Source organism: Squalius cephalus (assembly GCF_949319135.1).
Source record: "Squalius cephalus genome assembly, chromosome: 3".
In the NCBI taxonomy this organism is placed as follows: domain Eukaryota; kingdom Metazoa; phylum Chordata; class Actinopteri; order Cypriniformes; family Leuciscidae; genus Squalius; species Squalius cephalus.
Genome location: NC_137124.1, coordinates 614,110 through 631,609, shown reverse-complemented (window position 1 = coordinate 631,609; position 17,500 = coordinate 614,110). Strand labels below are relative to the sequence as shown.

The 17,500-nt window shown below is 46.4% G+C and overlaps 1 protein-coding gene across 18 annotated transcripts in view; it reads right to left on the bottom strand.

Annotated features, from left to right (window-relative positions):
* nrxn2b (neurexin 2b) overlaps positions 1-17,500 on the bottom strand; it is a 516,672-nt gene that overhangs the window by 196,163 nt on the left and 303,009 nt on the right. For all 18 annotated transcript variants that reach the window (XM_079865860.1, XM_079865864.1, XM_079865877.1 and 15 more), the window contains 3 exons: positions 8,780-8,941; positions 7,557-7,995; positions 1,589-1,972 (listed from right to left, as the gene is read on the bottom strand). In XM_079865860.1, coding sequence (XP_079721986.1) covers positions 1,589-1,972; positions 7,557-7,995; positions 8,780-8,941 — 985 coding nt within the window. The remainder of the gene's footprint in view (positions 1-1,588; positions 1,973-7,556; positions 7,996-8,779; positions 8,942-17,500) is intronic.

The following is a 17,500-nucleotide window of genomic DNA, read 5'->3' as shown; positions in this document are numbered from 1 at the left end:
GGTGTCGTAAACACACAGATGGTTCTGCTGAGCATCACCGCTCCGGTGCGCTTCCCAGACACACGGCGAGTCCGGAGAGCGCTGATGGAGCGAGGCCACGGGAAATGAAGTGCAGAACTCTGATAAAAGCCTCACGGATGCTAAATATAACCACTGCAGATTCACACGGGTCAGACACACACATCACTCTTCACTGACCACTCTCGTTTCTGCTATGGAATATTGCAGTGTTTATTCTAAATGATTTACGGGTGTATTATTGTGTTAATAATCTCGAATCAGAATAAGTTCCTCTTGCAGCATCTCTACTCTTCTCTGATGACGAGGGCGGGGCAACCTGTCACTCACATGAGATCAGCCAATAGCAAACCACAACCATCCAATCAATTCCCCACGGACACAGTCAAGCCCCGCCCACATTAGGGACAATAGGGAAGAAAATACTTCTTTTCATGATGACTTTAAAGCTTATGCTGTATCTTTGTCTTATTGTATTTATTTGTGCTATTGCTTGTCATTTGTTTACTTGTCTTTTAATAATGTTTGATAGGTAATGGAAGTGGAAATGTTTGAACTACACATTAGTTACATTAATTCCAGTATTCGAACTGAATTGTGAGATTTCACTGGTATCTAAAGTGTTAATGTCATAACAACCTTATTTATTAGAAGACAAGGTTATAAGATCTTTGTCACCTCACGTCAAAACATGTTCGAAATCTAGGTGTGTATATTGACAGCTCTCTAAAACTGGACAAACAGATAAATTATGTTGTAAAGTCAAGTTTCTTTCACTTACGCACCGGCCTATCTCTCAGATCTCTTAACTGAACATCAGACTGGACCAACTTTGAGATCAGCGACTCAGAAGTTACTCAAAATTCCCAGGACACATCTGAGTAAAAAAGGAGATCGCGCTTTTGCTGTAGCGGCGCCTAAACTTTTTTATAGGACAAATCAAACATCTGTTTTCAATATCTTTTAATCAGTGAGAATTTCATTATAAGTGTTGCCTATGTGATGCTCTTTTCTCTTCTTTTTTTTCTGTGTCACATTGTAAAGCACACTTGTGTTGTTTTAATTGTGCTATATACATAAAGTCGCTATTGCTATTGCTATTGCTGTCAGACCTCAAAAACCTGAAAAGAGCTGTCCATTTAATTTGCATCTTTGTTCTATTGTATTTATTTGTGCTTTTACTTGAAATTTGATTATTTGTTCTTATTTTATTATTGACTCTTTACTTGACTTTAATATTGTTTTAAATGTATATTAGTTAGGCAAGTAGTTTTAGCTGTGGCATCGAAACTGGAATAGAGAATTGTGAATTTTCACTGGTATCTAAAATGTTGGTGTCATTAATGCCTGTTTTTATGGTCGGTACATTCTCTGAAGTCTCAGGCCATTGGCAGGCGTGGCAAAAAGTTAGTCTTAGACCCTGAATATATATATTTTAATTCAATTATTCATTTTTATTAATTAATTATTGATTTTTTGGTTTGTTGTGGGACCTGTAAAAAGTTAGCAGGGCAAAAACAGTCCCTAACTACCTGTCTGTTTGTGTGTTTGTTTGTCCAGGCGCTCTTACCGATGTCACAGTTGCTGCCCAGGAACCCGGTGCCGGTGCAGTCGCAGATGTAGCGGTTCCAGCCCTCTTTGCACTGTCCTCCGTTGCTGCAGGGGGCGCTGCTGCACCTCTTCTGGAGCTCGCGCGTGCAGAAGCTGCTGACGCCCGGCGCGCTCTGGATCTCGGCCAGACGGCGCACGTCTCGGCTCTTCCCGTCGATGAACAGGTCACGCACGCAGCCCACGTAGCCGTAGTTTAGCAGCGCGGTCCACACTTCGGGGGGGAGGATCAGGCCCTGCCGCGGCTCCGGTAAACCACCCAGGAACATGTCACTGTCCAGGTCCAGGATCTCACTGCCCTCGTTTGAGCTGAAGGGGATCGAGCGGCTGTTGACCGAGATGGACCCTGACAAGGAGAAGAAGAAGACGTGTGTGTGTGTGTGTGAGCGATGAGTGTTAGTGTGAGCCTCTCTGTAGATCGGAGAGATTTATGACCTGCTCTTAATTGTCTATTAAACTGCAATTACAGAAGTGCTGGAGTTTCTTCCCCACAGGACTCACACACACCTCCTCTAGTCTTACACCCGATTAGCCAATTACAGCAAATGGATGCCGCCTTTGGCATCGCTGCGTCTCGTTGGACACGCTTTAGAAGCGATCACTGCAGGAGTGAATCCTTGAGATCAGGGATGCCTTAACCTTTCAGTCAGCCGTACACCTTTGACTTTGGCTTGAATTATATACTGTTCTCTGATGTTGGCTAGTGATGCAGGAAAACATCAAACACTTACTATTTCTGTCAAGACCACTGTCGTCAAAGACGATTGACAATTAGCATAGAGTTAGGATTGGCGGTCTGGTTCTGTTCTGGGCAGCCTAGCATGGATAAGAGCAGGAGAGCAGCAATAACCCCCCTTAAGGCCTGTTCACACCAAGGACGATAATGATAAATATATAGATTTAAAAATCATTCTCCATATTAAAGAATAGCAGAGTTCACACCACAGCTATAACGATAAAGATATGAGGAATGATATCGTCGGGATCACTATCAGAACGATTTTTTTTTTCAGCTGTTGAACGATAAAACACTGACAGCCAATCAGAATCCATTTTAACTTAAGGGTTTGCGCATTTAAAATAGCAGACGACATTGTGGAGAAGTTAATCGCAAAACAAGTCAAACCCCTTGGATATGGAAAACAATCATCATACCTTTGGAATAAATGGTGGGAAGTTTTACCTCAGGTATCCAGCGTTCATTTCCACAACATTGTCTTGCTTCTTTGAAGTTGCGGTGAAAAAGACTAGGTGTTGTTTTTATTCCACTATATTGACTACGCCAGCTAAATTCACTGTTAGATTATTAGATCTATTACAGTAGCTTCACTCAAAACATAGCATGCTGAAGACATCTGCTGGTTAAAGTCTTGTAAATGCAACAAGAACAGCAAAAACATGTTCAATGACATTGTAACAATAAACACACAGTTATCGTTCGTTGGTGTGGACGCAAATATAGTTATCGTTTTGTTATCTTTATAGTTATCTTTCTTGGTGTGAATGGCCCTTTAGTGTAAACAGAACAGAACCAACATTAATGTATTGCAGATATCATTAATGTCAATATTTTCATTTACAACATAAATCGAGAATTTAGTCTGATTCAGGGGGAATCAGAATGCCGAATCCTGATTGAGACAGGTGGAGCTGGGGAGGGAGGAGGGTAATCAGCTCCTGAGAAACGAGAGGAGCTGGGGATGGAGGAGGTTAATTAGCTCCAGAGAAACAAGACGAGCTGGGGAGGGAGGAGGGTAATCAGCTCCTGAGAAACGAGACGAGCTGGGGATGAAGGAGGGTAATTAGCTCCTGAGAAACGAGACGAGCTGGGGATGGAGGAGGGTAATCAGCTCCTGAGAAACGAGACGAGCTGGGGATGAAGGAGGGTAATCAGCTCCTGAGAAACGAGACGAGCTGGGGATGGAGGAGGGTAATCAGCTCCTGAGAAACGAGACGAGCTGGGGATGGAGGACGGTGATCAGCTCCTAAGAAACGAGAGGAGCTGGGGATGGAGGAGGGTAATCAGCTCCTGAGAAACGAGACGAGCTGGGGATGGAGGAGGGTAATCAGCTCCTGAGAAACGAGAGGAGCTGGGGATGAAGGAGGGTAATTATCTCCTGAGAAACGAGACGAGCTGGGGATGGAGGAGGGTAATCAGCTCCTGAGAAACGAGAGGAGCTGGGGATGAAGGAGGGTAATTATCTCCTGAGAAACGAGACGAGCTGGGGATGGAGGACGGTGATCAGCTCCTAAGAAACGAGAGGAGCTGGGGATGGAGGAGGGTAATCAGCTCCTGAGAAACGAGACGAGCTGGGGATGGAGGAGGGTAATCAGCTCCTGAGAAACGAGAGGAGCTGGGGATGAAGGAGGGTAATTATCTCCTGAGAAACGAGACGAGCTGGGGATGGAGGAGGGTAATCAGCTCCTAAGAAACGAGAGGAGCTGGGGATGAAGGAGGGTAATTAGCTCCTGAGAAACGAGACGAGCTGGGGATGGAGGAGGGTGATCAGCTCCTGAGAAACGAGAGAAGCTGGGGATGGAGGAGGGTAATTAGCTCCTGAGAAACGAGAGGAGCTGGGGATGAAGGAGGGTAATTAGCTCCTGAGAAACGAGACGAGCTGGGGATGGAGGAGGGTAATCAGCTCCTGAGAAACGAGACGAGCTGGGGATGGAGGACGGTGATCAGCTCCTAAGAAACGAGAGGAGCTGGGGATGAAGGAGGGTAATTAGCTCCTGAGAAACGAGACGAGCTGGGGATGGAGGAGGGTGATCAGCTCCTGAGAAACTAGAGAAGCTGGGGATGGAGGAGGGTAATTAGCTCCTGAGAAACAAGAGGAGCTGGGGATGGAGGAGGGTAATTATCTCCTGAGAAATGAGACGAGCTGGGGATGGAGGAGGGTAATTATCTCATGAGAAACGAGAGGAGCTGGGGATGGAGGAGGGTAATTATCTCCTGAGAAATGAGAGGAGCTGGGGATGGAGGAGGGTAATTATCTCCTGAGAAATGAGACGAGCTGGGGATGGAGGAGGGTAATTATCTCATGAGAAACGAGAGGAGCTGGGGATGGAGGAGGGTAATTATCTCCTGAGAAACGAGAGGAGCTGGGGATGGAGGAGGGTAATTATCTCCTGAGAAACGAGAGGAGCTGGGGATGGAGGAGGGTAATCAGCTCCTGAGAAACGAGAGGAGCTGGGGATGGAGGAGGGTAATTATCTCCTGAGAAACGAGAGGAGCTGGGGATGGAGGAGGGTAATTATCTCCTGAGAAACGAGAGGAGCTGGGGATGGAGGAGGGTAATTATCTCCTGAGAAACGAGAGGAGCTGGGGATGGAGGAGGGTAATCAGCTCCTGAGAAACGAGAGGAGCTGGGGATGGAGGAGGGTAATTATCTCCTGAGAAACGAGAGGAGCTGGGGATGGAGGAGGGTAATTATCTCCTGAGAAATGAGAGGAGCTGGGGATGGAGGAGGGTAATTATCTCCTGAGAAACGAGAGGAGCTGGGGAGGGAGGAGGGTAATCAGCTCCAGAGAAACGAGAGGAGCTGGGGATGGAGGAGGGTAATTATCTCCTGAGAAACGAGAGGAGCTGGGTATGGAGGAGGGTAATTATCTCCTGAGAAACGAGAGGAGCTGGGGATGGAGGAGGGTAATTATCTCCTGAGAAACGAGAGGAGCTGGGGATGGAGGAGGGTAATCAGCTCCTGAGAAACGAGAGGAGCTGGGGATGGAGGAGGGTAATTATCTCCTGAGAAACGAGAGGAGCTGGGGATGGAGGAGGGTAATTATCTCCTGAGAAACGAGAGGAGCTGGGGATGGAGGAGGGTAATCAGCTCCAGAGAAACGAGAGGAGCTGGGGATGGAGGAGGGTAATTATCTCCTGAGAAACGAGAGGAGCTGGGGATGGAGGAGGGTAATCAGGGGAGGGAGGAGGGTAATCAGCTCCTGAGAAACGAGAGGAGCTGGGGATGGAGGAGGGTAATTAGCTCCTTAGAAATGAGAGGAGCTGGGGAGGGAGGAGGGTAATCAGGGGATGGAGGAGGGTAATCAGCTCCTGAGAAACGAGAGGAGCTGGGGATGGAGGAGGGTAATTATCTTCTGAGAAACGAGAGGAGCTGGGGATGGAGGAGGGTAATCAGCTCCTGAGAAACGAGAGGAGCTGGGAATGGAGGAGGGTAATCAGGGGAGGGAGGAGGGTAATCAGCTCCTGAGAAACGAGAGGAGCTGGGGATGGAGGAGGGTAATTAGCTCCTTAGAAACGAGAGGAGCTGGGGAGGGAGGAGGGTATTCAGGGGATGGAGGAGGGTAATCAGCTCCTGAGAAACGAGAGGAGCTGGGGAGGGAGGAGGGTAATCAGCTCCTGAGAAACGAGAGGAGCTGGGGATGGAGGAGGGTAATTAGCTCCTTAGAAACGAGAGGAGCTGGGGATGGAGGAGGGTAATCAGGGGATGGAGGAGGGTAATCAGCTCCTGAGAAACGAGAGGAGCTGGGGAGGGAGGAGGGTAATCAGCTCCTGAGAAACGAGAGGAGCTGGGGATGGAGGAGGGTAATCAGCTCCTGAGAAACGAGAGGAGCTGGGGATGGAGGAGGGTAATTAGCTCCTGAGAAACGAGAGCAGCTGGGGATGGAGGAGGGTAATCAGGGGATGGAGGAGGGTAATCAGCTCCTGAGAAACGAGAGGAGCTGGGGATGGAGGAGGGTAATTAGCTCCTGAGAAACGAGAGGAGCTGGGGAGGGAGGAGGGTAATTATCTCCTGAGAAACGAGAGGAGCAGGGGATGGAGGAGGGTAATCAGCTCCTGAGAAACGAGAGGAGCTGGGGATGGAGGAGGGTAATCAGCTCCTGAGAAACAAGAGGAGCTGGGGATGGAGGAGGGTAATCAGCTCCTGAGAAACGAGAGGAGCTGGGGATGGAGGAGGGTAATTAGCTCCTGAGAAACGAGAGGAGCTGGGGAGGGAGGAGGGTAATTATCTCATGAGAAACGAGAGGAGCTGGGGATGGAGGAGAGTAATTATCTCCTGAGAAACGAGAGGAGCTGGGGAGGGAGGAGGGTAATTATCTCCTGTGAAACGAGAGGAGCTGGGGATGGAGGAGGGTAATCAGCTCCTGAGAAACGAGAGGAGCTGGGGATGGAGGAGGGTAATTAGCTCCTGAGAAACGAGAGGAGCTGGGGATGGAGGAGGGTAATCAGCTCCTGAGAAACGAGAGGAGCTGGGGAGGGAGGAGGGTAATTATCTCCTGAGAAACGAGAGGAGCAGGGGATGGAGGAGGGTAATCAGCTCCTGAGAAACGAGAGGAGCTGGGGATGGAGGAGGGTAATCAGCTCCTGAGAAACGAGAGGAGCTGGGGATGGAGGAGGGTAATTATCTCCTGAGAAACGAGAGGAGCTGGGGATGGAGGAGGGTAATTATCTCCTGAGAAACGAGAGGAGCTGGGGAGGGAGGAGGGTACATTGTAGGTATAAATGAACTGGACAATAGAGACACCAGAATAAAAATATTCATGATTCTGGAGCTGAAGCTGAAAACAGAATTATTTTAGACGAATATGCTGTCACTGATATGTAATGTATATGTAAAATAATGTAGGCCACTTTTTACTGGTAACATTAGACATTTGGCATTATCAGAACCCACAAATATTCCCCCATTACATTATAATACATTATATTCAGTATATATTGTATATATATATAGTAGTTTAATGTAGTGTAAAGTATTGACACTAAAACTCTGAAAACCTGATTTGTTTTCTCACATAGAAATGTTCATTTTGGGTCAACTATATACAACACATAATCACTATCCACGATACATATTGTTGCGTTTTTGTATTGCAATATATTGTGACATGATTTATTATTACACCCCTATTATGTAGTGAATCTCAGCGTATTATTATTATTATCGCACAGCTCTTGAATGTTTCCTCACCTTTCCGTCCTTCTCTCTGGAAGTCCACGTGGCACCATTCGCCGTCGTTGACCTTCTTGTTGCTGGTCTTGAGTTTGATGCTCCCCGAGCCCATGTCCATCAGCAGGTACAGGAACCCGTCCAGCAGCTCCATGGCGAAGTAATCGGTCTTCACCTTGCGGGCCGGCCGCTGCTCCTGCGAGCTCTGGGGTTTCCCGTGGCTGAACAGCAGGAGTCCGCTGGGCTCGGTGGTGCGGAAGTCGAAGGAGATGGAGCTGGTTTTCTTGGTGTCCCAGCGCGGCAGGGCGATGTAGGACTCGGCCGTCTCGAAGGTCACGGGGTCGAGGGCCGCCACGTCCTCACACCGGAACACCAGGTCGCCGTGCAGACTGATCTTGGGGTCTCTCTCGATGGCCAGGCGGGACAGCTCCAGCTTGAAGTCGTTGTTCTTGTAGACGACCTGCAGGGGGCGACAGTGCAGTTCATTAACCTCATGCTGTCCCAGACAGTAACATAGTGTCTGCCCATCTGGTAAACTTGGATTGCACATGGCCCAGAGGTGGGCCGGATCTGGGCAGACACTATGTTGCTGTCTGGGGTGTTACAGTCATTTAAAGGAAAGCCTGTTCACTCGGCATCTAACATCTAACGGCACCTGCAGTGACGATGACTTTTATCAATCAGCCATTGGCTCTTTTATTTAGAAGGCAGGACTTATTTCGCCATATAAGCGGCCCACATCCGGTACACATGGATTCCACACAGTCCAGATGTGGGCCGGATCTGGGCAGACACTATGTTGCTGTCTGGGAAACAGAATTTAAAAACATCTGCTGTCATTCAAACAGATAGCTCTGCCCCCAAACTCACAACATTGGATGAGCTCACGCTGCTCAAACAAACAAAAACAGCACATACTGTAAATAAAACAAAGATCCCAGACAGCAACATAGTGTGGGCCCAGATCCATCTTTGTGTACCAGATGTGGGCCGGATCTGGGCCGACACTGCTGTCTGAGCAGTGGAGTGTGTTTTAAAACAAACTATTATTTTAGCTTTTCGACTTCAAAATTGGATGTTTAATTCAATGAGTTACAGTTTCTTCATAATGATGAGTATGTGATTAATCGTAATTAATTGCACAAAAAAAGTTTTGATTAATTGCAATACATTTTTTTGTATTTACTGGCAATATCCGAGTTAAGATTGTTGGTTTGCGCTTTAATGAGTGTTTTCTGACTCACGTCTTTCAGGCAGCCCATGAAGTTGTTGCTGACCGGAGACCCGGGCAGATCCGCTGTGTTCGGGCTTCCTCCGATGTAGAAGAAGTCATCGGATCCCAGCATGGTGTAATCCTCCTGCGTGTAACCGGTGGTGGTCAGAATACCATCCACCGATATAGTGACCTGACGGTGGGCGCGGGCGAGAGAGAGAGAGAGAGAGAGCGAGAGAGAGAGAGAGAGAGAGAGAGAGAGAGAGAGAGAGAGAGAGAGAGGTTTTCCCGAGGAGAAACAGAAAGAAAGGAGAAAGGAGAGAAAGAGATTGGATTAAGGAGTTATTGTGGTTGGGCTGGTTCCTAATCTAAGAGTCTTTAGCGAGGAAACGCTTCTTTACAGTGCAGTTGAAACACAACTAACTCATCACCTGCCAAGACCAGAATCATCCCCGTGTAATAAAGCGGATCTGAAACACAATCTCTCTGTCGACCCTGCAAAATATCAACAAAAATGTGCGGAAACACTTTATAATACTGTTCCTTCATTAATGAATAACTACACAGGAACAAATTAGTAACACACTATTACCATTCTAGTAACTAGCATTAACTAACAAGAAACTCTGATTAATGAATTAGTAATTATTATTACTTACTAATTCCAAATATTATAGTATCCAAATTATTATTAGTTCCTTTAGAAAGATGTAGTAACACTCGATTCATTACTAATGGGTTACCGTTACATTATATTATACCTATGCGTTATTAATAATAATTATGAACCTGTATACAGTACTGTAGTTCTTCTTAGTCTTCAGTGAGGTATGAAAAATAGTAGTTACTGATTATCTAATAGTGAACTATTACATCTGAGCGCTATTACTTACTAATTCATTAATCAGAGTTTCTTGTTAGTTAATAGTAGTTACTAGAATGGTAATAGTGTAGAGTACTCATTTGTTCCTGTGTAGTTATTCATTAATGAAAGAACTGCATTCTCAAGTGTTAACAAAGGTGCTTCATATCCCAGCATGTGGAAGAACTACAAGAAGAAAAATGTGATAATTTTTGATAATATTTCGTTTTTTTATATTTTCCTTCCCAAAACACGCTTGCAGAAGTGTCTCTCTCTCTCTCTCTCTCCCTCTCTCTCTCTCTCTCTCTCTCTCTCCCCCCCCCCCCCTCTCTCTCTCTCTCTCTCTCTCTCCCCCCCTCTCTCTCTCTCTCTCTCTCTCTCTCTCTCCCCCCCCCCTCTCTCTCTCTCTCTCTCTCTCTCTCTCTCTCTCTCTCCCTCTCTCTCTCTCTCTCTCTCTCTCTCTCTCTCTCCCTCCCTGTCTCTCTCTCTCTCTCTCTCTCCCTCCCTCCCTGTCTCTCTCAGCAGATGTTTCAGTTTAAGATCTGCTGGATTCTGCTCTATGAAAACACATTTCTCGTCTCTTGAGCAGTTTTAACACATTTGCCTGTTGAATCCTCTGATTGAGAGCGAAGGAAACCTTTCCTTCACTGTGTTTGCTTTAAAACCATTTGTCGGGATCATTCACACTTTGAATAATAATTATGTTTTTGCCCATTCTGACTGAATGTGTCCAATTAAAGCTACGCTGATAAAGGCTGACGCCGACGACTTTATCCGTCAATCATGTTTTTATTCAACAACTATCAAACACAAGTCAAAACCATTTCCCTTCCCAACAAAATGCAAAGCAGCTTCTAATGAAATACAGGATCTGAACGGCTGCCACGGACAATTATCAGCTTTTCTGGCTGGAAAAAACTCAAAGGTCTGTCAAACACTTCTGAAAACCAGCGGAGAAACATCTTCTCTTTCTTTCACCAACTGCACCCTAGAGAAGCGTTTCCCAGAGCGCTCGCATCGCATCGGCGTTCTCTCGTTCTCTCGTTCTCCGTACAGGCAACGCATTTTTATGTCTGCTGTCGTTCTCTCTGGGTTTGACCTTTGACCTCGCTGAAAGGACCTCATATGGGGATTCATCAAATGATCAGCATGTCAGACTTGTTTCTCAGGGCTTTTTCTGTTCTGTACACTCTTAGAAATAAAGGATCCAAAAGTGGTGATGCAATTGAAGAACCCTAAAGAACCTCTCAGTTATCAGTTCTTAAAAGAACTACTTCATTAATGTGAAGAACCTTCTGTGCGACGGAAAGATATATATACAGAAGCTTTGTTTCTAAGAGTGTATGAAGGGAGTTTGAGATGTTTCTCACGGTGTAAAGAGGGAATCGTGGTTGTTCTTCGCTCTTAAAGACCTCATGATATGATGAGCTGGTGTTCTTGCGCTCACGTACTACTGAAACAGAAAGCTGGTGTGTGTGTGTGTGTGTGTGAGTGAGTGTGTGTGTGTTTGACTCCAGTGTTATTACGGTGAATAAATGATTACGGAGAGAGTTAACCAGCTGTCAGCCACTGTGAGACTCGCTGAGAGAGAGACACATTAGAGACCGTAGCAAACACTCATCTGAAGACCACACACAACCTTACACACACACCCTTATGGCCCGTGCACACAGGGACGATTATCGCACGCGCTATTCGCCGACGTGTAACGCCTCGGGACTAAACAAAGGGCACCAATGTGAGTATGCACACGACACGCAAAACGGCAGGCATAATAAAAATGTAAAAAAGGAAGTAAGTAGACGAAGAAGAAGATGCAACGAGGCAAGAGTAATGCTGGTCTCTTTTGTGTCTGAACACAAAGGACTTTATGACAGTGCAGCGCCACCTTGTGTACTAGGGTATTTCTGTTTTAAAATAAGCGCCATCTACTGTCAGGGAGTGAATTTGCACGTTGACTCAGTGCATTGCCAGTGAAAATCACTTGGGTATGAACACAAAGACACATCGAAAAATGGTGTGCACGAGGCTTTATATGAACATCACACACTCATGAACACACACTCACGTTTGACTTCATTCATTGAGTTTATATGTACAGCTGCTCCACACGGCTGACTTCAGCGGCCTGTTATTGTCTCAAGACAGTTATGTGATATTTGCTTTCGCATTTAATGGATTCAGTTTCCCTGCGGATACTTTTTAAAACCTTCTGTGATTTTAACTGTGATGTAACGGCATGCTTGAAATGAGACTGAACTTCACCAGAGTCTCTGTCTTAATGACCGGACTAAGGAACTACATTTTCCCCAAACTAAGTTGTGGTTTTCCTCATCTGAAACATGTCGTGACTGATATACTGCAATTAACATCTGATGATGCTCATAACTGTCCCACACAAACATACACATGTGTATTTCATGAGGTTTCATCATGCACAACGCCTCTAGCCAAAGAACACAGTTGTGCTGTAGAAGAGTCCACAAATACTGTACCACCAATAAACTGCAGTGAATGCTGGATTCCACAATCATGACTGTACTTCATTTTAAACAGTCCTGCAATATCACAAACGCATTTGTAAGAGTCTCTTCTGCTCACCAAGGCTGCATTTATTTGATCAAAAATAAAGTAAAAACAGTGAAATATTATCCCAGTGTAAATCATCTGTTCTCTATGTGAATATATAGTAAAGTGTAATTTATTCCTGTGATCAAAGCTGAATTTTCAGCATCATTACTCCAGTTTTCAGTGTCACATGATCCTTCAAAAATCATTCTAATATGATGATTTGATGCTCAAAAAACATTTATGATTATTATCAGTGTTGAAAACAGTTTAATATTTTTTGTTGAAACCATCATACATTTTATTTCTCAGGATTCTTTGATGAAATCATTTGAAATAGAATCTTTTGCTACATTAAAAATGTCTTTACTGTCACTTTTGATCAATTTAATGCATCAGTGATGAATAACAGTATTAATTTCTTTAACAAATTCCTACCGAACAGTAGTGCATAATACTAATTTCATATAAAAATAGCAGTTTTCCACAGTCGAGGCTTTTGCCTAGTCGTGACTTGAGTGACCTGAATGCACAGCTTCATGATTTATGAGAAGAAAAATCAATTCACAAATCGCTCCATTGAGAGACACTAATGCGATCAGCTGCTGTTGGACGCCCTGTTGTTTCCCTGTCACACGCATGAAGATCAACACACCCAGCACCTTTATGTTTCTATAGGTCACATGACACAAAAACATACACAGATATGATAACATTCACAACACACACACACACACACACACACACACACACACACACACACACACTCACTCACTCACTCACTCATGCGCACACACACACACACACACACACACACACACACTACAAACACACACATCTATACAAAATAATGTTTCATCTAAGTCCTCATCCAATCTGGTCTAGTTCATAGTTTCAATGTCATGTTCTGTTTATTTTAGTTTGCCTCATTTTCCCTGTCTCTATTTCCAGTTCTTGGTTGTGTTCATGGTTTCTTATTGAGTTACGCACCTGTTTCTTGTTCCAGTGATCAGTTATTCTGTGTATTTAAGCCCTTAGTTCTTCCTGTTCGTTGTTCAGGGTCCACACATTATTCTGGTCATTTGGATGAAGTCACAGTGGAGCTGTGGCAGAACACCGAACCTCAGGAACAGAGAATGGAAGTACATCTGTCTGCCATGAGCAGGATAATCGTGCCCTCGAGGACCACACAGGGTGTTTAGACCTCGAGGACCACATGGGGGTTTAGACCTCGAGGACCACACGGGGGGTTTAGACCTCGAGGACCACGCAGGGGGTTTAGAGCTCGAGGACCACGCAGGGGGTTTAGACCTCGAGGACCACACGGGGGGTTTAGAGCTCGAGGACCACGCTGGGGGGTTTAGACCTCGAGGACCACGCGGGGGGTTTAGACCTCGAGGACCACGCGGGGGGTTTAGACCTCGAGGACCACACGGGGGGTTTAGAGCTCGAGGACCACACGAGGGGTTTAGACCTCGAGGACCACACGAGGGGTTTAGACCTCGAGGACCACACGAGGGGTTTAGACCTCGAGGACCACACGGGGGGTTTAGAGCTCGAGGACCACGCGGGGGGTTTAGACCTCGAGGACCACTCAGGGGGTTTAGAGCTCGAGGACCACGCAGGGGGTTTAGACCTCGAGGACCACACGGGGGGTTTAGAGCTCGAGGACCATACTGGGGGTTTAGAGCTCGAGGACCACACAGGGGGTTTAGACCTCGAGGACCACACAGGGGGTTTAGAGCTCGAGGACCACACGGGGGGTTTAGAGCTCGAGGACCACGCAGGGGGTTTAGAGCTCGAGGACCATACAGGGGGTTTAGACCTCGAGGACCACTCAGGGGGTTTAGACCTCGAGGACCACACGGGGGTTTAGACCTCGAGGACCACACGGGGGGTTTAGACCTCGAGGACCACACGGGGGTTTGGACCTCGAGGACCACGCAGGGGGTTTAGAGCTCGAGGACCACACAGGGGGTTTAGACCTCGAGGACCACGCAGGGGGTTTAGAGCTCGAGGACCACACAGGGGGTTTAGACCTCGAGGACCACGCAGGGGGTTTAGAGCTCGAGGACCACACAGGGGGTTTAGACCTCGAGGACCACTCAGGGGGTTTAGAGCTCGAGGACCACGCAGGGGGTTTAGAGCTCGAGGACCACACAGGGGGTTTAGACCTCGAGGACCACGCAGGGGGTTTAGAGCTCGAGGACCACACAGGGGGTTTAGACCTCGAGGACCACTCAGGGGGTTTAGAGCTCGAGGACCACGCAGGGGGTTTAGACCTCGAGGACCACGCAGGGGGTTTAGACCTCGAGGACCACTCAGGGGGTTTAGAGCTCGAGGACCACGCAGGGGGTTTAGACCTCGAGGACCACACGGGGGGTTTAGACCTTGAGGACCATACTGGGGGTTTAGAGCTCGAGGACCACACAGGGGGTTTAGACCTCGAGGACCACACAGGGGGTTTAGAGCTCGAGGACCACACGGGGGGTTTAGAGCTCGAGGACCACGCAGGGGGTTTAGACCTCGAGGACCACGCAGGGGGTTTAGACCTCGAGGACCACGCAGGGGGTTTAGAGCTCGAGGACCATACAGGGGGTTTAGACCTCGAGGACCACGCAGGGGGTTTAGACCTCGAGGACCACACAGGGGGTTTAGAGCTCGAGGACCACACGGGGGGTTTAGAGCTCGAGGACCACGCAGGGGGTTTAGACCTCGAGGACCACTCAGGGGGTTTAGACCTCGAGGACCACACGGGGGGTTTAGACCTCGAGGACCACACGGGGGTTTGGACCTCGAGGACCACGCAGGGGGTTTAGACCTCGAGGACCACGCAGGGGGTTTAGACCTCGAGGACCACACAGGGGGTTTAGACCTCGAGGACCACACAGGGGGTTTAGACCTCGAGGACCACGCAGGGGGTTTAGAGCTCGAGGACCACACAGGGGTTTAGAGTTCGAGGACAACTCAGGGGGTTTAGAGCTCGAGGACCACACAGGGGTTTAGAGCTCGAGGACCACGCAGGGGGTTTAGACCTCGAGGACCACACAGGGGGTTTAGGCCTCGAGGACCACACAGGGGTTTAGACCTGGCGTGCCTTACTCATTTTCCGGACTGCTCTCTCTGTGTGTTTTTCATACCAGCCTGAACGAGTGTACAAGGATACATTCCTCGAGGGACATTCGCTGAGTATGTGGAGTGGATGCTGGTCCAGCCGTCTGTCCCGTCGAGGACGACATCGCCAGCCCCGACTCCACCACAGACCCAGATTTCACCCATGCCCACCACAGATGACAAGCCGGAGCCCACCACGTAAAAAGAGCCACAAGTCTATCTCAGTCTTTTCAGGTGAGTGAGCCGAGGGCATATTAGCAATGTTCTCTGTAATTTTTTTTCTTGCTGAGCAAAAATTTTATTGGGTGGACATTTTTCGCCACTTGAGCAAAAACGTTCTTTATACCTGACCTATACAGTATACGTAGAAACACAATGGTGTCAACATGCAGTTGTAACTTTTAACTTGAATGTGCCATTTCTATTTTATTTGACCCTTGATGTAACTTATTGGTATTAAATCATATTTTTGAAAACAAGCAGTTAATTAAGAAGTCACTAAATGAAGCACATTTTAGGTTACCTGACTTTTTTTTGTTTTACAGTGTTGTTAACTATACCAGTCTTTACCAAGAAATTATATATAAAAAAATATAAAAATAAATAAGCTGTGACACTGAGATGGTTTGGGAAAACCATAGTGTTTTTGTACAGTCAGTTATTGGCTACAGGCAGCATTAAACCATCAAAGTTAAATGATTGTTTATTGCTTATGAATTTCCAATATTTTCTTTAGCAGGGGGTTTCAAACTTTTTAATGGCAAGGAGCCCTAAACAATACCCTTGTGAGATCAATTATTTATTAGGCTTATAATATAATAAAATATAGGCCTAATATAATGTAATATAATATAATATAATATAATATAATATATATTTTTAAGTATTTGAAGTGATATAATATATCAGTTTAAATGCTTCAATTTATATAATTATAATATGAAAATAAACTGAAGCATTTAAATAATCTAATAGCTAAAAATTTCGAGAAAAGTGAATATGTGAACTCTTTTATAGTAATCTAAACATCACTGAAACTGCATTCACCGGTTTTTACTCTATAGCGATACCAACTTATATAGCAGTTGACCAGAGCACTGCAACTATTTCTCATTAAACTACAATCAAATGGATTTCCTCACACATGTCACGTCTGTCCTCTGCGTGGCATTTTATTCTTTATGCGTGGCCATGGCATCAGAAGTGCGCGGCCTTGCATGTGCGCAGCTTAAAGGGAACATTGCCTATTAGTAGAGTTCAACTGCATGGTTTAGAGCTCCACCCTCACTAAAGTAAGCTGGGTCTTAACAGAAGTATTTGACTAGTTGGATGATGAAATGCTTCAAGGTCTCCAGTCTTCGCTGGTCTGGTCTAGTCCCAAGTTGTCTTTATCTCTACTGGTTTAGCCCATTCCCAAGTCATCTTTGTCTCTGCCTGTCTGCCTTCAGCCCCAAGGCTCCTCCTTCTGTAGTTCTGCCCAGCTGCTCGGATCCGCATTGGGCTTCTCAGTCGTCACCTACGCCTTGCTCTGTGGATCCCTCAGCTCCACCTCGGGGCTCCGACCTATTGGCTTCACCATGGTCTGTCATCCCCCTGGCTCCACCTTGACCTTTCACCCCTCTGGCTACGCCAGGCTCCTCCTTTCCTCCGGTTCCACCCCGGTCTGCCAATCCCCCATATCAACCTCAGTCACACGCTCCTGTGACTCAACACTGGCCCTCCATGCCTTCAATAGCTACGTTTCCATCCACCTATTTTTAAGCGCATTTTGGAATATTGCATAAAAAAATGCTGGATGGAAACGCCAAGATGTGCATAGAGACGAAAAATGCACATAAAAACCGTATGCACTAAACTGAGTCAGATAATGTTTTATCCGATTAGAAAACGTGCATAAACTACAATGGAAACACATTAACCGAATAAATTCCTCATTGCTCATCAAAAAAGACGTGAATTTGCGATGGGACGGCATAACTGGACCAACCAGAGATCCGATCTCATAGCGCATCTGAAATACCGTTTTGCAGCATCTGAAATACTGTTTTGCAGCATCTGAAATACTGTTTTGCAGCATCTGAAATACTGTTTGCAGCATCTGGAATATTGTTGTGCAGCATCTGAAATACTGTTGTGCAGCATCTGAAATACTGTTTTGCAGCATCTGAAATACTGTTTTGCAGCTGAAATACTGTTGTGCAGCATCTG